Source organism: Alligator mississippiensis, chromosome 1 (genome assembly GCF_030867095.1).
Source record: "Alligator mississippiensis isolate rAllMis1 chromosome 1, rAllMis1, whole genome shotgun sequence".
Taxonomy (NCBI): Eukaryota; Metazoa; Chordata; order Crocodylia; family Alligatoridae; genus Alligator; species Alligator mississippiensis.
This window is the reverse complement of record NC_081824.1, coordinates 130,827,748-130,849,024: the sequence shown is the minus strand read 5'-3', so window position 1 is coordinate 130,849,024 and position 21,277 is coordinate 130,827,748. Positions and strand designations below refer to the sequence as shown.

The 21,277-nt window shown below is 43.5% G+C and overlaps 1 protein-coding gene across 5 annotated transcripts in view; it reads right to left on the bottom strand.

The window, feature by feature from the left end:
* Positions 1 to 11,083: 11,083 nt before the first annotated feature.
* ESR1 (estrogen receptor 1) overlaps positions 11,084 to 21,277 on the bottom strand; it is a 295,315-nt gene continuing 285,121 nt past the window's right edge. For 4 of the 5 annotated variants that reach the window (XM_014605489.3, XM_019488300.2, XM_019488302.2 and 1 more), the window contains exons 8-9: positions 18,345 to 18,528; positions 11,084 to 17,016 (exon numbers count right to left, since the gene is read on the bottom strand). In XM_014605489.3, the coding sequence (XP_014460975.2) occupies positions 16,788 to 17,016; positions 18,345 to 18,528 (413 nt within the window). In that variant the 3' untranslated portion in view covers positions 11,084 to 16,787. 5 annotated transcript variants of the gene reach the window in all.

Here is a 21,277-nt window from a genome sequence, read left to right as displayed (position 1 = left end):
AGTTTGTCAAGATCCTTCTGAATTGGATCCTTCTCAGTCCTCCAACATGTTTGCAATCCTTCCCTGTTTTGTGCTAGTTGCAAACTTGCTCAAAACAACCATTTTATGTCAGCATCCAAATTAGTAATAAACATATCGAACAGCACTGGGCCCAGAACAGACCCCTGTGGGACTCCAATCAAAACCTTCTGCCATTCTGACATTGATCTGTTAATAATTACCCTTTACCAGACGCAGTGTAGCAAAGGCAGCAAAGATGAGGAAGGAAACAAGCAGTCTAGAAGAACAGATTAGCTAGATACTTTCAAGTTGACAGGGATGCACTGTAGGGTACTGAAGGAACTGGCTTGGGTGATTTCAGATCCATTGGCTATCCTATCTGAGAACTTGTGGACACTGGGTGAGGTCCTGGTTGACTGAAAAAGGGCAAATATAGAGGCTATCTTTAAGAGCACCTAGAGAGCAATCAAAGGAGAAAAAAAGGTGCAGACAGAAGAGCACCTCTCATTGTAATTTATAGCACTGCAGCCGCTCTCCCCTAGCAATGCTCCATCTCCCTCCCAGCCCCAGCACTGTTTTCACAATTGGAGGGAGGAAAAGGAGCAGAGGGAGGTTGTTCTGGGGATTGGCCAGCCAGCACTGGAGAGTGGGATGGGTGGATTGGAGCCCCCCGCCCCACTCGCCCCACCTCAGGGGGCTCCAATCCACAACCAGCTGATAAACCCCAGACTGAACTCCCTCCTCTTCTTTCCCCACCTCTCTTTCTGAAGACAGCGCCAGGAGCAGGGCTGAGCTGCGTCAGCTTAGCCCTGCTCCCAGTGTGCAGACAGAAGTTACCAAGGGTACTCTGTTTCAGAGCAGCTTCACCTAAACTCTCATGCAGTGAGGGTTCAGATTGTCATGGGATTGGGCCCTTTTAAAGTGCTCTGCAGCCATGCACTTGTGTTTGGTTATAGCTGTAGAGCACTTTTAGGGGCCAGGCTAGGTGAAAGCTATCACTTCTGTTTGCACCTAAAGTGATTGGGAACAGCCAGGATGGATTCACCAAAAGCAGGTCATGCCTGACCAATTGGATTTCTTCCATTAGAATGTAAAGAGTTTGAAAACAGTGTGAAGCGCATCTACCACCTCTCAACCCAAGATGGAGTTGCTTGCTGTCATCTTGAAACTGTAACAAACTGTTTTCTAAACTCTTTAAAACTGTATTAATTCATTAGCCAGTTAGTTAAGCAGAGTAAGCTTTAACTTCCCTGTTGGCAACCTGTTAGTTTTTTTAAAAACACGAGAAGGAAGTTTTCCTTTAAAGTCACCTGGCTTTAAGTGCTACTCCCATGCAATGGAGCCACACTAGCAAACAATGAATACATTAAATAACTTTGCTACCTAAGTCGATCTTGCCTCCCAGAAAAATGCTCCATCTGCAAGTCCTTTCTCTCAAACCACAAGGATGTGAAGGCAGGTCTGCAGATTAACTTCATGAGCAGATTAATGTAGCTGGTAACAGTTCCAGGAGTTCAGGACCTGCCCTAGACCCATGTTCCTCTAAATTGGACAAGAAAACACCACCTAACAAGGTAAAGGGGTAGCAGAGGATTCAAAATACAATTTCCTAAAAAACAGCTCCTTTTAGAACAAGATACCCGGTTCCTTCTAAGACTCCACAGCCCCCAAGAATGTGTACTGTAGTTTGGGTGCCAGCTAACCAAGACTAAATTATCAGATGAAAGATCCAGCGTTCATGTCTACTCCTAGGATTCAACACAGTCAATCTCCAACTTGATAATAACAGCAACAAGTGAAAAATTGATCATGTTACCTTTCCCTAGTTCTGTCACTGAGCCAGCTGGCACTAGTATGAGGGCAAGTCTATAGGAAAGCAGTTTCCCCACTTCATTCAGGTATCAGAGGAACCAGTGGCAGTGGCCAGATTCACTACAGGAGTCCATTACAGTGTTTTTGCCAGTGTTCATCTCATTGACCTTACCAAGTCACTGATCTCCTTGACAGTTCTCTTATCAGAATCAAGCCAGGGAAACCACCTATGGATATGGAGTGCTTGATCTTGCAAGTCTCATCATCAGGAAGAGTCATCATGGATTTACCAACAAGAAGTCATGCCTGACCAATATGAGTTTGTTCTGTGACACTCTGTGAATGAAGGGAGAGCAATGGACATGGTATACCTTGACCTTAGCAAGGCTTTTGGCACCATCTCCCATGGCATTCTCATTAACAAGCTAAGGAAATACAATCTAGATGAAAGTACTGTAATGTGGACACATAACTGGTTGGATCGTTGTACTCGGTGGGTGTGTCTACACATGCATTTACTCCAGCCTAGATTTACTGTGCAGTAAGATGCTGGACACTGGGCATGTCTATACACAGTTTTACCCGTGCCTAAACTTAATGCACATTAACCTAATGAGCATTAGGGTGATTTGGCTACGTGTCTACACGCACATACACTAAGGCACATTAAGGTGGGTGTGCCGGCCAATTTGGGACTAAAGTTAGTCCCAAATCAATGGACACACTGTGTTAATGCACATTGGTACATCTACATATTTGCTAATGCGACTTAGCTATTCGCACATAACTTTGATACATGCTTTATGTAGGTATTGAATTTAGGCTCCAATAACCAAAAATCGCTATTCTTAAGGTGCATTAAGGGTGTGTATGTGCAGATGTGTTAATGCACCTTAAATTGGGCTAATGTGCATTAAATGCCTACGTGTACACACACCCAGTAAGCGTTTTGGGGTAAGTGTCTACACATGTAGAGATTAGGGAGAAGAATTGCTCCCAGTTCCCTGCAGCCCTGCATTGCACCCCTGTGGCCACTGAGGGGAGCTCCAGGCTCCCCCTGGGTGCTACTCTAGAGGCTGGCAGGGAGCACCAGCCCAAGATACCTGCTCCTGAGATAGGGACAATGTCCCCCTGGCAAGATCATGGCTGCTATATGCCTCACTGGCTGATCACGGCAGGGGGCTGGGACCTGCCCCACCCCTGTAGCTCTTTCATAGTTTCGTAGTTGGTAGGGTCGGAAGGGAGCAGATCATCTGAGCAGATCATCAAGTCCAACCCCCTGCCATGGCAGGAAAAAGTACTGGGGTCAAATGACCCCAGCAAGGTGTTCGTCTAACCTCCTCTTAAAAACCCCCAGGGTAGGAGCCAGCACCACTTCGCTTGGAAGTTGGTTCCAGATCCTAGCCACCCTGATAGTGAAGTAGCGCCTCCTGATGTCTAGTCTGAATCTACCCTCTGCCACCTTGTGACCGTTATTTCTTGTCACTCCTGGTAGTGCTCGGGGGAACAGGGACTCCCCCAATGCCTGTTGGTCCCCTCTGACTAGTTTGTAACAGATCACTAGATCCCCACTCAGCCTTCTCTTGTGGAGGCTGAACAGGTTCAGGTCCCTTAGCCTCTCCTCGTAGGGCCTGCTCTGCCCCCTGATCATGTGGGTGGCCCTCCTCTGGACCCTCTCAATGCTGTCCACATCCCTCCTGAAGTGCGGCGCCCAGAACTGGACGCAGTACTCCAACTGCGGTCTGACCAGTGCCGCATAAAGGGGGAGGATCACCTCCTTGGACCTGTTCGAGATGCGTCTGTGGATACATGACAAGGTGTGGTTGGCCTTCCTGACCGCGTCCCCACACTGTCGGCCCATGTTCATTTTGGCATCAATAATGACTCCAAGATCCTTTTCTGCCTCTGCACTGACAAGAAGGGAGTTCCCCAGCCTGTAGGTATGCTGCTGGTTCTTCCTCCCCAGGTGCAGCACCTTGCACTTGTCAGTGTTGAAACCCATCCTGTTCTCATCTGCCCACCCCTGTAACCTGTCTAGGTCCAATTGCAGCCTATTCCTCCCTTCTAGCATGCCCACTTCTCCCCACATCTTAGTGTCGTCTGCAAATTTGAACAGGGTGCTTTTTACCCCCTCATCCAAGTCACTGATAAAGATGTTGAACAGCGCGGGTCCGAGTACTGAGCCCTGGGGGACCCCACTGCCCACATCCCTCCAGGTCAAAAATGACCCATCCACCATCACTCTCTGGGTGCAGCCCTCCAGCCAGTTAGTGACCCATTTGACTGTGTAGGTGTCGACGCCACAGTCCCCTAGTTTTTTAATGAGAATGGGGTGAGAGACAGTGTTGAAGGCCTTCCTGAAGTCCAGAAAGATTGTGTCTGCTCCTACCCCTATGTCTAAGGATTTTGTGACCTGGTCATAGAAGGCCACCAGGTTGATCTGACAGGACCTGCCTCTAATGAACCTGTGTTGATTGCCCCTAAGCATAACCTCCCCTGCTGGCCCCTCATGGACATGCACCAGGATAATTCTCTCAAAAAACTTACCCAGGATCGAGGTAAGACTAACTGGCCTATAGTTTCCTGGGTCCTCCTTCCTCCCTTTTTTGAAAATGGGAACCACCTTGGCCCTTTTCCAGTCCTCTGGCAGCATGCCAGAGCACCATGAGTGCTCGGAAAAGCCGTGCCAGGGGTCCCGCAATGACCTCTGCTAATTCCTTCAGCACTCTGGGGTGGAGATCGTCAGGACCAGCTGATTTAAATACGTCCAGTCCCTCCAGAAGTTCCCTGACTAGATCCTCACTGACCCTAGGCCTGGATGCGCCTCCCCTGGGGCCTGAGAGGGTCCCGGTAGACGGGCTGATCTGGTCCCTGTCTAGGAAAATGGAGGCAAAGAAATCATTAAATAGATTAGCCGTGTCATCTGGTGTGACAACCAGATTTCCTAGCGTGTCTTGCAGAGGCCCCACGTTACCAGGTACCTTCTTTATAAGCCCTCTGCCTCAGTCACCTGATTAGGTCATGGAGCTTGCTATGGTGCCATTACTAATGCCAAGTAAATTTGCTACTTATATTTGCAGGTAGCAAATTTACTTGGGATTACGGAGATTTACTATGAAATAAACTTCTGTACATGTGGACCCACATGCTTATTTCACAGTAAAGCATGCTAGTTCATGTTAAGCGTCTCGTGTAGACACGCCCAGCAAGCACTCCTCAGTGGCTCACTATGTAGTTGAGGTACATGGGGTTCCCTGGGGATCTGTTTTTGTTCAACATCATTAAGTATTTAGATGATGGGATTGAGTGAATACTTAGCAAATTTGCAGATTACACCAAGTTGTGTGGACTTGAAGACACTCCAGAGTTCAGGAGTAAGATCCAGAATGACCTGGAGAGACTGGAGAAATGGTGCCCAATCAAGCAGATACGACTCAACACGGATAAGTGCAAAATTCCATCCCATTTGGGATGGAATGACCTCATGTACAAATACAGACTGGCAAATGACTGGCATAGTTGCAGTACTGAAGAGGACCTGTGGGTTATGGTGGACTATAAGCTGAATATGAGCCAACAGTGTGCTCTTGTTGCAGAAAATGCACACTGGAGCATCTCTTGCAAATCAAGGGAAGTAATTCTTCCTCTCTACTCGGTACTGTAGGTGAGGACTCACCAGTGCTGTGTCCAGTTTTGGGAGCCACACTTGATGAAAGGTGTGGACAGTTTAGAAAGAGTCTGGCACAAAGGAACAGAAAACGATTAGGGGGCCTCAGAAGCAAAATTAATGAAGAAGGCTGAAAGAACTGGGGTTATTTAGCCTACAGAAGAGAAGGCTGAGGGAGGATTACTAACAGTCTTCAATTACCTGCAAGGTGATAATAAAGAGGATGAAGATGGGCTATTCTCTGTGGTGTAGGGGGTCGGACTAGGAGTAATGGCCTCAAGCTGCAGCAGGGAAAATTTAGGGTGGAGTTTAAGAGGTTTTTTCTGACTATGAGAGTGAGACGACGTTGGAACAGATAGTTCACTGGGATGGTTTAGTCAGGGATGATCTTGCCTTGAGCAGGGGGCTGGACTAAATGACCTCATGAAGTCGCTTCCAACCCTACTTTCCTATGATCTGATGTATAATATGTTGCACTGAGACACCTGGTCTGTCACTTCCAACATGAGGCAGTGGCTGAGAACTTACTGTGCAGCTCTGCAAAGTCCCTTGAACACAGCCAATGCTTACTCTGAGGCCCTTTCATCTGAAGAAGTCCCTTGTGGCTGCTTCTGAATATGTGAAAGTTTTGTGGCCTGATTGTTAGCTAAGCAGCAACAGCTCCCCTTTCTCTCACTGATTTCTACTGTCCTGCTGTTTGCTCTACAGATTTTTGTCACAAGTATTTAATTGCAAGCATGGCCAATAAGATGGATAAGGTTTTTTTGTGTGAGTTAGTCTTTGTTTCAGAACTTAATATGAAAGCTGGTAGATGTCAACAAACTCAGCCTGAGCTCGTGCTACAGACCGACGATTGGGGGGTCTGATAGTATCACAGGATTGGCAATAATACACAAAATTCTGTGTATTAAAATCCCTGGCTTTAATGTAGACTAAGGACTAGAGCCTAGATCCACAAAAGGACTTAGGAATCACAATGTTGAGAATTTCAGCACCTTTCTTTTAGATGTCTTCCTACCTCATAGTACCTAGGCTCCCTAGATAATGCTTTGGTCCTAATGCAAAGGCCAGCATGTTGAGGAGAGGAGTACCAAAGCTAGTTAATAGCTAATGGCAAGAATAAGGCAGTATCTTAGGGAGGTATGGTGACCAGTGCTGATTAGAGGGGGATAATAACTTACCTTGACCTGCTGGCAACACTCCTCAGCCCAGTGTCACAACCCAATGATTTTAGTGCCTTGGCACAATGGAATTTTCCCGCCACATGAGAGTCTCTGTGCACAGCAAAAGTTTTCTGCTGCAACAGAGAACCCCGGTGCAAGAGAGTTCCCGCCATTCGCATGCAAATTTGTGTCCCACTATTGGCCAGTTCTAAATTATTCCTACGTAGCGGCTAGCAATTGGCTTGTTAGCCGTATAAAATTCTGTGCGACTTCCGCCCAAGTCGGAGAACTTTGAGCACGCTGCAGAGTGCCTTTGAAGATTCCTGACTTGCAGCTGAGCTGATCGATAGCCTGATCACCTATCGATTCTTCTCCCCGTCGCCGAGCGCAATCCTTCGACGTACCCTTTTCCCTGCCGGCCTGACTCATGTATGGATTCGCTGGCCTGAGCCTTGCCAGCTGGAGCAACTCGTGTAGTTGTTTAAGTGACCGGACCACCTGCGTCATGACTACTAGAGGCCTAAGTAAAGCTTTTTGCAACCAATATGCGTTGTCTGCCTCTCCATTCACCAGCCCGCCCAACGACCGAGTAATTTCTAAATCACCTCAAATTGGCTCCGGCCATCTGAGACACCCAGTATGCTGTTAGCCTTCTTGGCAACAAGGGCACACTGCTGGCTCATATTCCTCTTATTATCGACTGTAACCCCCAGGTCCTTTTCTGCAGAGCTGCTGCCCAGCCAGTCAGCCCCCAGTCTGTACTGGTGCATGGGATTGTTCCATCCTAAGTGCAGGACTTTGCACTTGTCCTTGTTGAAACTCATGAGATTTCTTTTGCCCCAATCCTCCAATTTGTCTAGGTCACTGAATCCTAGCCCTACCTCCCAGCATATCTACTACTCCCCACAGCTTGGTGTCATCTGCAGACTTGCTTAGGGTGCACTCTATGCCATCTTCCAGGTTATTGATGAAGATATTGAACAAAATTGGCCCCAGGATTGACCCCTGGGACACTCCACTTGATACCGGCTGCCAACTAGACATTCATCCACCCTACTATCCATTCATCCAGCCCATATTTCCTTAGCTTGCCTGTGAGAATGTTGTGAGAGACTGTATCAAAAACCTTGCTAAAATCAAGGTATACTACATCCACTGGTCTCCCCACATCCACAGAGCCAGTCACCTTGTCCTAAAAGGCAACCAGGTTGGTCAGGTATGATGTGCCCCTGTTAAATCCATGCTGACTGTTCCTAATCACCTTCTTCTCCAAGTGCTTAGAAATGGATTCCTTGAGGATCTGCTCCATGATTTTTCCAGGGACTGAGATGAGGCTGACTGGTCTGTAGTTCCCTGGATTCTCCTTTTTCCCTTTCTTAAATATGGGCACTGTGGTTGTCCTTTTCCAATCATCCAGGACCTCTCCTAATCACCATGAGGTTTCCAAGATGATGGCCAGTGGCTCTGCAGTCTCATCAGCCAACTCCCTCGGCACCCTCGGGTGCATCCCATTCGGCCCCATGGACTTGTACCCATCCAGCTTTTCTAAATAATCCCTAACCTGTTCTTTCACCATTGATGGCTGCTCATCTCCTCCCCAAACTGTGGTGCCAGGTGCAGTAGTCTGTGACCTGACCTTACCTGTGAAGACTGAGGCGAAGAAGGCATTGAGCACTTCAGCCTTTTCTGCATCCTCTGTCACAAGGTTGCCTCCCTCATTCAGTAAGGGATCTACATAGTTCCTGATCCTCTTGCTACTGACATACTTGTAGAAACCCTTCTTGTTACCCTTCACATTCCTTGCTAGCTGCAACTCCAATTGTGCTTTGACCTTCCTACTTCATCCCTGCATGCCCGAGCAATGCTCTTATACTCCTCTGTGTTTATGTATGTATGTCTCCTTTGAGGAGAATGAATACTTACTGATAACAACTTCCCCTCTCTAGTTTGGCTGTTACATCATCCACCTGCACATAGGAAATGCAGGCTCAGATGGCCACAGAGTCTGAGGAGGGGATTGACTTTGGTTTTAGCACACCCTGGGCATTAGTTGTTTAACCCCTGACTTGAGTAAAATGGGGCTGGAAAGAGTGGTATCCACCACTTCCAGTCATAGTGTGGGGCTCAATACCAGATGATTTTTCTCATTTGTGTTGGTGTTGCAATAAAAGTATGTGTTTTAAGCAATCATGTTTGGAAAGCTACAGCAGACTTTCACTGAGAAAAGTAAAAATGCATCTCATTACTTGATCAGTGTTGGTTTGCCAAAGACACTCTTAGGACAGTGGTGATGTCAGGTATTATGAAGGTCTACATGCATTGAAACATTGCTTAGGAACCAAAATTAAGCATTTTGCAGTGGGGAGAGGGAGGTTTGGAGGGAGGTCAGAAAGGGGAAGAATACAGCCTCCTGTAGTACATACAGCTATAAAGCCCCTGTTAACCACTAGTATTTTCCTGAAGCAGCATGTCACACACCACAAAGCTGGGAACAATCAAAGCAGAGAATATGATATGATATTTTTGCTGAGCTCCAAGGCTAGGTATAGACATTCAAAAAGCTTGAGGCAGAATCTATCTGTTACATAGTTTTCTGTAAGCAGTGATTAGTAGTGAACAGAACACACTTTTTCCCTTTGGTGTGGGGGGACAAATCTCACTTTACCGGTATAAGCGATCAGAAACTAGTCTATATACCTGGCCTAAATGTCTCAGAAATCAACAATAATTTTGACGCTATACTGGATTGCTTCAAAAGGGTAGGCATAACTCCTATATGATTTTATGCCTCCCTACCACTCCCTGCTTTTCCACAGCTCAGCTCTGAGACCTTTTCTTCACTAGGTGAAAAGGAGGGGGGTTTTTTAACCTTCTGTTAGTTAACAACTGGTAACCAACACTAAGTAAAAATTCTAATGAAGACAAGGCAGTTTGTAATTTTTGGCTATGTTCACAATTGAAGGTAAACTATTTTTTTCCAACCTGTCTACACATAAGAACAACAACATTCCTTGTCCACATTAGAGTGTATTTAACTCACATGGTAAGAACACCTATGCTTTTCCTAGTAAAGAAGTCCCTGGTTATGTTGACATTGTAGGACTAGTGTCACATAAGCTGACTTGGGCAGCAAGGAGCTCCACGCAGACTGATTTCCTCTATCTGACGTTTTTGCCAGATAAAGGAGCTCACACAGAGTTTTGTAATGCTATAGTTAAACTGATTCCAATACTCTACCTATGTCATTTAATATTGTTTCATGCATCTCTGTGCTACACTGAAGACTACAATATAGATATGCCTGAAACACTAAGAAGGAGAATATTTTGTTTCAATATCTAGCATCCTCATCCTGATTTAGCAGAATCTGAGCTTGTTTAGACAGAAAAAGAACGTCTGTTAAATCACTATTTAGCACCAAGTGGAAACAGGAACAGTGGATGCATCTACGCATGCATTTTAATGTGCATTAGCCTATTTTAATGTGCATTAAAGCATCACAGAAAGCATGATCTTAGGTAATGCACATTAAAATAGGCTAATGTGCATTTTTCTAGTCCTCACAGTGGAGGTATTAGATTTAATGTGCATTACTTAAAGCACATTAATGAATGTGTAGACATGCCCAATGATCTTTAAAAATATGATGCGGGTTGTAGTCAACCCCTGGTTAAATGCTGTCTTTGCACTCAATGTTAAATGAGATTTTAAATGGTAAGCTAACAGATTTCAAACCACAGGCTCTTTGTCTAGCCTATACATATGAAGGAGGGGACCAAAACAGCTGACCAAAGCTGTGGCTGCCCAGGGCTAGTCATTCAAACCTAGCAGGGCTAGTCAACAACTGTTCCAGCAGCAGTTAATTTGCATATTTACAGCATTTGTAAAAGTCCACATAAATCCCCATGACCACACTGAGAGAGCTTTGTCCTCTCTCTGCAGCAATGCAACAAAGGTAGTATCCCAAACTGGATCATAAGACTGCAATACATGGGCTGAACATCCATGCCTTTGCAGAAGCCCTGACTTATATCCAGGACAAGTATAAATAAAAAGTGCAGTAAAGGAATTCAATAGAACTTTTATCTCCTTGCAATGCAGATAAACATTTATTCTATTTGTGTTTTGTGACTCCCCAACCAAGATTATCTTTGATGCCTCTGTTCTGAATTTTGTGCTTTGGCCACTATACTCTATGGCCTTACCCAAGAGGCAACGAGCAGAAAAGCATTTTTTTAAACTGCAGCTCAGTTTACCCTTGGGGAACCCCATTCAAAGATTCAGTTGCAGGCCCCAACCTTTACTAGACACATGATATAAGGAAACTTAAAACATAACATTTATTCATTACCCAGTTGAGGGCTCCAATCAACCATATAATTTACGCTGCTTTACTACCGCCTTTGTTGAAGCCATCCAACATACAACAAACATACCTTACTCTGCTTTATTTTTTTATTTGACATCAAATAGTTTGGGAAAAATCTCGCACAAGTCAGGTATCACCAGATTTTGTTTGTAACATTCTTGTAAAGGTGCAAAAGAGGTTTACATGTGTTTCTCATATAACAAAGCAAAACCTCAACAAAACAAAGACACCAATAACAATATATGCATCAGTGAAAGAGCAGTATAATCCAACTAATACATTATGGCACTTGAGCCTCATACTAAAGAAAGGGCTCTACAGTGAAAGAGTAAGTAGTGCACAAAAAAGCTTAATTGTTTTTATGGTATGTACAATAAGGTGGTATAAAAGTGGCTTGTTAATGCAAGTCTTTGTGACTAGCAATCTATCTCTTCATTTTTCAATTGGCACTTTCTAAAGAAACAGACTACTAATTTGAGGCACACAGGAGTACAGAGCACACTAACTGAACATGGGTTTGCAACATGGCAGCATATACATTTCTTAAAGATCAGGCACATTTTTTTAAACGCAAAAAAAAAGATTAGAATTTTTTTTTTTTTTATCTTTTACAGACAGTGCAAAAATTAAAGTGCCCTCCTGAAGGCAACAATCACTGAAAATACAACTATTTGGACATAAGAATATCTACATTTGAATTAAAAGAAAGAATGTAAATAGAAAGCACACATTATTCATGCTAGAGATGTGAATTTTGGTACCTTACAAATGAAATCATTCAAGTCCATTTGAAATGGGGTGTATTTTTGGGTGGTAGTTAAAAATACAATGCATTAAGATCCAGTCTTAACATGACACTTCTTCAAATATGAGGCTATTTTGTTTGTAAAACTAATACATTTGTTGATAGCATTTACAATGATCTCAAGCAGTACACGAACTTCAAACTAATTCAGCTGACATCTTACCACTAAATCATGTTGGTTTTAAGTTGGGTTGCATCTTAATTTTACAAACAAGGTACTATATGTACATGAACACGGCCTTCTTCTGGTGTCATTGAAGTCTGTGGGAAGGCTCAAATTGACTTCAGTGGAGCAGGATTTTTAGTGTAAAAGGGAAACCTTTTTCATTCAGATGTGTTTCCTTTCAGTTTTAGCATTTTGGCACAGTTCCTCTGGAATCCAGTCACTAGAAACTGAAATGGATAGTGACTCCAGTATGAGACATACCCCTTTCATATTAAAGCACCAACTTGTTGGCAATCCATGCATTATCAATGGAAATGACATCCAGTGCTTGCTTGCTTGCTTGCTTAGTGACTGTTTTTTAATCTACCAAACTCTTGACGATATTAAAAAAAAACAGGAAATGTTATTGGCACAGAACAGTAAAAGCATCACAAAAAAAAATAAAGGAAGCTGCTCATGAAGTTATTTTAGTCTAGCACTGTCTTCCTATACTGCCTAGTCTGTCTTCCATGGGAGTTTTACCGGACACAGGCTGCCAAATGGAGCCATGGCTCAGTCAACTACAGAGGAGCAGGAAACCCAGACATTAGCAGATGAAACTGTTCACATTATCACCTTCACCTCTTCCCCAAACTTTATAATAAACAGTGTTAGACTAGAACTGTTCTGATATGCCAAGCAATTTTATCTGATCTGTTATTATTTGTCTTATACTGGTTGTACATTGCCTATGTGTCTAGGGTATTTGGTTTTTGTTGTTTTTTATTTTTTATAAATCCAAGTATAAACATTACAAAATAATTATTGTCTCATTAGCTACAATCCAAAGAATCAGTATTAATGTTTTGGTAAAAGCATAATTAGCTGCCCTGAATATTCTTCTTCTCAACCAAGTTCTTTAATACATGATATTTTTCTTTATATCCAGCATTAGGCATTTCAGGTAGTGCTGGTTTGTGTACTGCACATATGAAGTATATACGAAATTTTTTCATGTAAATTAACAATTAGTAAGCCTCAGGCACAAATGATTGCATACATGATAAAGTACCTCAAAACTCTCAATAAAAGAAAATACTTTTGTTTTGTGTATCATAGACTCCATTAACTGGGTTAACAGAACAGGCACATTCAATTGTCTGATATGTGAACTATGCATATATATATATATATATATATATATATATATATATATATGAATGCATATGTGTGTGTGTGTGTGTGTGTGTGTGTATATATATATATATATATATATATAGGTATAATTATATTTTTATTACATTATTTAAGGTGCTTTTTTAAAGAAAAATTTTATGAACAAATTAACGATACAGAGCACTGAAAACTGCCCCAAGCTAATGTATGTGGTATTTGGTATATTCAACATTTTTTTTCCTTTGGATTCCAACAACTTTTTGGTTACAAGATACATTTAGAACTAAATAAGTTACCTCATTGTAAGGGTCAAGGTTAAAAAAAAAAAAGGATCCCTAATACTGTTGTATACCTACTTTTTAACTTATTTTTAATATTCGGGGCCATGTTTTGATGTACTTCCTAATTTGTTTCCACTCCAAACTTCACACATATGTCACAGGGACATTCAGTTGCTGACCATGGGATATAATGCTCTACACTCGGGTCTCTCTTTATGCAAATTTGTTTTGTGTGAATTTGCTTATATGTGATGACCTTATTTATAAAGGAAATTTGTTTTCTGTGAGAAAAAGTCAATCTTATGTGAAGAGGCATGCAATGGGGCTACGCACTGATGTGAATAAAGTAGAGGTGCACTAATACATCAGATCAGTACTGATATAAAGAAAATTGTCTATATCAAATATTGGCTTGATAGGGCCAATAATTTGGACGATAAATGCCCGTGCTGTCTGCAGCCACAGAGCAGCATGGAGCAGAGGCGGCAATGTGGAGAGCTGGCTCCAGCTGGTAAGTTGGAAGGGGAGCAGGGAGGGAAGGGCCATGGGGGGGGGTACATCAACACCCCCCACTGGGAAGGGGCAGGTGCTTCCCAGCTGGGGCAGGTGCTGCCCAACCGGGGCAGGGTTGCATGCAGGACAGAGTCATGGCTTGTAGGGTGGGTGTAGCTCCTGCTGCTGCTTGCACCCCAGGAGGGCAGGGGCATGGGGGACGTGTGCCCCCAGATCTGTGTGGTGTGGTGTGGGCTGCTGCTGTGGGATGGAGCCGGAGCTACCCAGGGCTTTACTTGCTGGGGACTGGGCTCTGGTGGTGTTGGGAGGAGGCTGCAACCACTCCAAATTTCACTGCAGATCCACTCCCAGCCCCATGTCGCTGCCCAGTACAGCTCTGTCTTAACACCTTGCCTCCACCCAAACACCGGGCAGCGGGCAGCAGCGTGGGGCTGGGAGCAGAGTGGAATTTTTTTTTTAATTATTTTTACCATGTCAGGTGAATTTTTATTTTATTATGTTATCATATTATGTGATGACTGTTTGAATTTGTCATGGTTTGGCGGGGGGGCAGTAGAGTCAGGCTGGTATCTATCCCTATTAATTACATGTAATAATAGATTTGCTTTATGTGAATTCGCTTTATGCAAGATGGTTTTTTTGGAACACAACCCTCACATAAAGAGAGACCCAAGTGTATTTAATTCCTTGATGGGTACATTTGGCCCAGCATGCTTTTTTGTTGGGAGAAGCAGAAAAAGGAGGCATTTAATCACTGTGCAGCTTAGGTGAGCTAATAGCCTTGATTCATGTTCAAATAGAACATGGGCATGGCTAATAAACATATATTTAATGAGCAGTTACAACATGAACGTTTCTTATGGCTACAAGACTTCCTGTGTCCTATTCAGATCTTGACCGCTGCTTATTGAAATGAAACAGTACGCACAAGACTTTTCCAACACAGAAAAAATAGTTACAAAATAGAAACAAAAATGAATGCATTTTATGACAAGGCACTTAGGAGCCCCCTTGTTAGCCTTTGAGCAACAGGTTTCAGCGTGTAGCCACTGCTTTCACTGCACATACTGAAAGACAAATGACCATGTTCAGAATTTAAAAAAAAAGCTAAGGCCACTGGAAATTAAGCTAATTCTGTAGCAACAGGATTGTTATGTTAAGATTAGATTAAATTATTCACAAATTTAGAGCACAGCTTTCACTCAGACAACTTCTTAGTAATTTTTAGAAATAAAATTCATGTAGGTAGAGGTAACTTGTGGATATGCAACTAAACTTTGTGCTCAGATATATCTGTGCAATTCCCATCAAAGTCAACATTGCACTTGTCTGAGGATAGAATTAAGACTTTGGCTTGCAGCACAAAGATGTACCATGCCTTGAGATCTCCATGCTTCTCTGAGTTGTTTCTCGCTGTCCCCGGACTTCTGCTCATGTTCCAGTGTGGACCATTGTGGCCACTCTTCTGTGTTGCAGTATTTGCGTCCCTTGTCCTTAAGAATGAAATAGACTGCAATAAATAGAACTACAAAAGGGATGGAAATCTGAATTTTAATGGCACTCAGTGTCAGTAGCCTGAAGGTATACCTTCCTTTATATTAGTCACCCTTCACAAGTAGTTGCAATTCCTAGTAGTGTCAGTAAGAATAATGTGCATTTTTTGGGAGAAACTGATTCGATTCAGACTATCCCTTATTTATACTAAAAGGCAGTTGTAGACAAGGAAAGGGACTATTTTCCCTCATGAAATATGTATGTTACCATAGCGCCCTAAATATGATTCAGTTTCTGCGCACCTTTCACATGGCACAAGTGAGCTAAAGTTTAGCTGTAATTGTCATCTAAGAATACCCCAGTAAGGCTTGAGGAGAAGGGAAGGGTACACTTCTCAGCTTGTATGTAACCCACAGACCTGGACTCTGTTTTAGCATAGCTTTTCCATGGCACAGCGGGCTTATTGGTGGGAGTGATGGGAGGGAGGACAGTTCTGGTACACTAGCATGCTGGTACATCATTTTATTTTCACTTAGCTAACTGTCATCAAAACACTATGTACAGAGGAGTCTAACCATGCTTTTTCAGATGCAGAATTTTAGGCTTGAAGTGACCATTATGTTAATCTAGTCTGACACAAGGGCAGTTGACTACAGTATCTGTGTTTCCCAGGTGGTTTTTCAACTAAGTACTACTGAGGCTCAGAATTATTTAGCTTATGAGATCAGAGAAGATCAAGTGCACTCAGTGCAGTATGGCCATAGGGGAGGATAAATATACCTGGCTGGACAGTCAATGTCATGCAGAAGGGGGAAACATCTGCTTGTCAGCCAATAAAATAAATCCAAAAAATAATTCTACATCCAGAAAAATTCTCTTTGTTACTTTAAGAATAGGAGAGGCTGGAGTCTACCAAGACCTGAGCTGTTTAACAAGGCAGTCTCTAGCGTTGAGGTTTCCCTGTAAGCTCACTGTGGAGCCAATAGACCTTTCAATGTAAACACCTCTGCTAGTCAAACCCAGCTGGTGCTTTTGCCCAAATGGCTTCCAAGCAAAGGGTCAAGAAAGCCTGAAATGTTGGGTTGATATCAGCAAAGGCTACAGAAATCCTAATCTCAGTGTCTGCACAGGGTTAATAGGGGCAATTCCAAATTTCAGAGTTAAGTTATCTTTGCAATCCATGATGGCTATCCATAACAATGAATTTTAGCTTGTGATCAATGAACACTTGGATTGGAAATCACTGGTGATTAATGCCTACTGGAGTGTTTACACATGGCAATTTAGCTAAAGTGATGCATGAAGTAGGTAGTATGCTGTTGGGATCCTCAGAACATGGCAGGTTTTTTGACATATGGACTCTCATATTGTGTTTTGCAAATTCTCATCTTCCCTGTTGTTTATGTAAAATGACTGCAAGGAATGCGATGAAGCTGATGCAGTTGTCAGCCGAGTCTCCTCTTCTACTTGGGCAGCATTTCTAGCTGCTGGGGCATGCAGTCGATGAGCATCTAGCATCTCCAGCAACAGATCATAAAGAGGTACTACATTTTTGCACTTCATGTTGTACAGGTGCTCCATCCCTTTATTGCTGTGATTTAATGGAGAGAAGACACATAATGAAATTATACTGCACAATGTTTGGTGGTTGCCATTAAAAATTCACCATCTTACTATGTAATGATAACTCCATTATCACAGTTTCTCCCCTCATTTTCTTAGGAAATAACAGCAGTAAACTTTGTTGGCTTATTAATTGGAAGCTCATATCCAGAGCCCTGACTACCTAATCACTGATTTTCAGGGAAAGAGTAATAACAAAATAATGCATGCAAATTTACAAATTCTTCAGAAAAACTGAAAAAGAGAGGAATCAATACACACACACACTAACTTTTCTCTGAAGGTCTAAAGCTGTTTTGGAGGAAAATCAAAGTTTTTTTCAATCCTAACTGTCATAACATGGCACATACCACTATCTTAAGTGCCATTCTTTTGGAATTAAAGAAACTCAACCCCGTTCACCAAACAATGTCCTGAGCAACTTTAATGATAAATAGTATCTTCTTAGAATTGTCAGCTTTGTAACACTACAGCATGTAGGTAGATGAGTGCAACTTCATAAGCACCGAGTAATTTAACTGATAATGATTTAAATATTTGTTGCTTAGACAAAAAGCAACTGGAATTCTTCACAGATTTCACCTTGTTTATTATTAAAACTTCTGTGTGTACAGTTGAGGTAGAGTACAGGACTGGAACTCAGGAGACTTGGGGCAAAATTCAACTTCCCTTTGCACATCTAAGTGACAGTTTTCTAGTACTCTCTCTGGCCATTTTGGGGCCCCACTCTACACTTTGGTCTTATAAGCCTGTTCACATATACTCTACACCTGCACAAGGAGTGCACTTGAGCATGACTCAAACACTCCCATTTAGACATGCAAAAGGAAATAGGATTCCATCCCTGGTCTCTAAGTCTTTGGTGTGCTACTAGTCTGCATGCCATTTTATAACACTGTGCCTCAGTTTCCTCCTCTACAAAATGGGAATGATGTCACTGACCATCTTAGCAAAAGTACTCTGCACTCTACTGATGGAGAGTACTATAAGAGAGACCAGTGAATATTTTTAACCCTTATCTTGATAAAGCCTGCTCACACAACACCACTTTGCACCTCTTACAAATTGCTATTACCTGCCTTTATGCACAGAAGGTTTAGGCACCAATCCATATCACAGGCCAGACCATGATAAGCACACCCTGCTCTACAAGTACTCCCACTGAGGAGAGCTCCATGGAGGAGAGCCCATTCATAGAGTAACATAATGTTCAACATAAGTGTAAACCTTGCTTGCACACTAGCTACTGCTGACTAGTACAGTGCAGGAAAGCAAAATGTGTATTAGCACTCTTACCTCATGTGCCTGATGTGTGAAAGAATGAGGAGAAGCTGAGCCAGTCGCCTGTGTTGCTGCTGCAGAGAAAGACCTGACTTGGCCATTAAGTGAATCAGAGTATCTGTAATTTTGTCCAGAACACGATGAATGTAGTCCTTTTCTTCCAGAGATTTCAAGGTGCTGGAAAGAAAGGTATATACACCTGGAGAATAAGGAAAAAAAGAACAACAGCAGAAGAATACATCAAACTGCAAATCAAATATAGTGCTCTGAGGGATGTCAAGAACCCAGACCCCTCTGTGAAATGGCTGTCTTCTGGTAACAGGACAGTGACTGCAATGCTAGGGCCCATTTTTGAGCTCAGGGTGGATTTTGAACCAAACAGGGAAAAATGATACCATCTTTAGTTAGGTAAATAATAAAAAGATGCGAGTTACACCTGCTGGGAATTTCCACCACGGACAAATACCCTGCAGATTACCAAGTGCAAGTCCCTACAGATCTTACTGTCCTCCAAAAAATACCTCAGTAGCTGACACATGCAGACACATAGCTCTGAAGTATTTTTGAAGGTATTTTTGACCAAAGAGGAAAACTGAAGACCCTTCTGGGAGAATGGCCTACCACCAATTTGAGCACTTCCATAACCTGAAGTTGTAGAAGTATCTTACAGGAAGAAAGTTGGTCTTCTAACTGTGGAGGTCTAAATCCATTTAGGACTTTAGAGGTTAAACCCAATACTTCAAATTCCAAGTGGAAAGCAACGAACAAGTGCAAATCATGAAGCATCAGCGTTAGGTTGCTACCAAGAAATGCTCCTAAGAAAGACTCCAGGATACTGCCATTGATTGCATGATGGCAGCTGGGGATCCAGCATGACCCCTGAGACTGCAAACATGGATATAAAGAATGAGTTACAATGCTGTTTTGCTTTGTTTTTTCTGTGCATGGTCCCCTGCCTAGGAGAGAGGGAGGGAGGGGGCAGGGAGCAGGGGCTGAAAGGAGGAAACTCTTTGCCACCATCACTATACCTGGCTGAGCCCAGCTCCTAACACAGCTGCTCCCTATTGCCCCTTGCTGGAGTGCGGCAGAAGCAGCTCTGCTCCCTGCGCCCCCCCACCTCCAGATCAGCTGGAAACAATGGCAGCAGTGTCAGAGGGGGGTGGGTCAACCCGTTTTACATCTGCTCCCTGCCTGGCGTCCTGCGGTCCCATACCAAGCTGACAGCTCCAGCCATGTCTCACCCCCATGGTCCCCTTGCTCTGAGGGGCAGTGTGCTGCAGCCCCATTTAGTAAATCCTGGATCTGCCCATGCCTACAGGGTTTGATCCAGATAGTCTCAGATAGTACCTGCCTGATCATCAAGCAATTCACAGCATTTGAGCAGAGAAGTTGGGAGTTAGTGGCCATGCCTGCCTCTACTTTAATATGTCAATGATTAGAGCACTGATCCAGGATGTGCAAGAGCAAAGTTCAGCTCACGTTAGACACAAAGGGGATCCAAACTTGCATCTTCCATCTGCCATTTGAAACCCCTCATCCCAAGCTGTAGGGTTGTCTGGGGTGAGGCTTTCTCAAATAAAGCTGTTCCTGTTTGCAAGGAATATTAAATCTTCATGGGCCACCAGTAGGGTGGGATGAGCAGGGCACCAGCTTTGTGCACTGATCTAGAATGATGATCCCTGGTGCCTATGCCAAGAGCAGGGCAAGGCATGGCACATGGCTCAGCAAGCTGACTTTTGCAGCTCTAATACTATTTTTTCAAGTGTTGTAAACAGCCAGCCTGGAGCTTGGCAACATACCTCAAAGTTAGGTTCAGCAATGCCATGCAAACTAAGTTCTGTTGGCATTTTCTGGAGCCAGCCCTAAGTGCCTAAGTTGGTTTTGTAATTTTTACCTTCAAACAATATGGTGACCGGATGCATGGTGCTCAACTGTGGTACCACAAGATCCTTTCAGGGGTGTTACAGCACTCAGGAGCACATGATCCTACCACCACCCTTTCTAATTGTACCTTTCATGCTCATCCTGGAACCAGATTCACAAAGCAGGTAGAACTGTCCCATGCAATGCTGTTGCCAAGAAGAGCATTTCAGGCACCGGACTGGGAAGGACTGCAGCAAGAACATGTGCTCCTGCCTGCTTTGGGCTTATCTGACTGTGCCCAAGAGACATGGGGCAGTTCCACCTGGCTGTGGTAGCAGCAGCAAAACCCCGGTGGAGAATCACTGAGGTAGGCTGAGGCAGCACAAGAGTGGTTCTCAGGGGGCAACCAAGTTCAAAAAAGTTATGGAGGACTGCTTTGAATCTAAAAAGGTTGAAAACAAGTGATTCTGGCTAGAATGTAGGAGTCCTTCACACTGCATCCAGAATAAAAGAGTAAGCCATGAGGAAGTGATGCTGCCTGTGAAATTGCAGACACCCATAAAGTAAACCTGTAAAAGATATCATCTAGCTATATAGAAAAAGGCAGCACCACGGTGAGACATGCAACCCATGCTTCATAGGTGCTAGTACTGACACTGGCAGTAATTTAGCCGTGTTGATTGGCTGTTGTATACATGAAAATAAGTTGTGCCTCCTAAAATCGCTTGCTGTTTTGCACTGTGTTGATATACCTTGAAATGACAAAATGAGCTTGAGCTTCTAGCCCACTTCTTCCTTTTCAGGGAGAGGTGTCAAATGTAGGGCCCATGGGCCAGATCCAGCACACAGAGCTCTGTGACCTGGCCTGTGGGGCTTGTAGAGGGGCCAGCAATTGGCAGCAGGTGGGGCGGCTTGCCACTGAAATTCAGAGGATGGGACTCCATTGGGGATGTGTGCTTCACACTGCTCATAAATGCCAGGATGTGAGCCTTCACAAACAATCCCCACTACAAACCAGCACTATCAGTTTACTATTGTTTCCAGTTTGGATTTAAATTAGCCCAGTAGCAGTGAACATTAAGCAA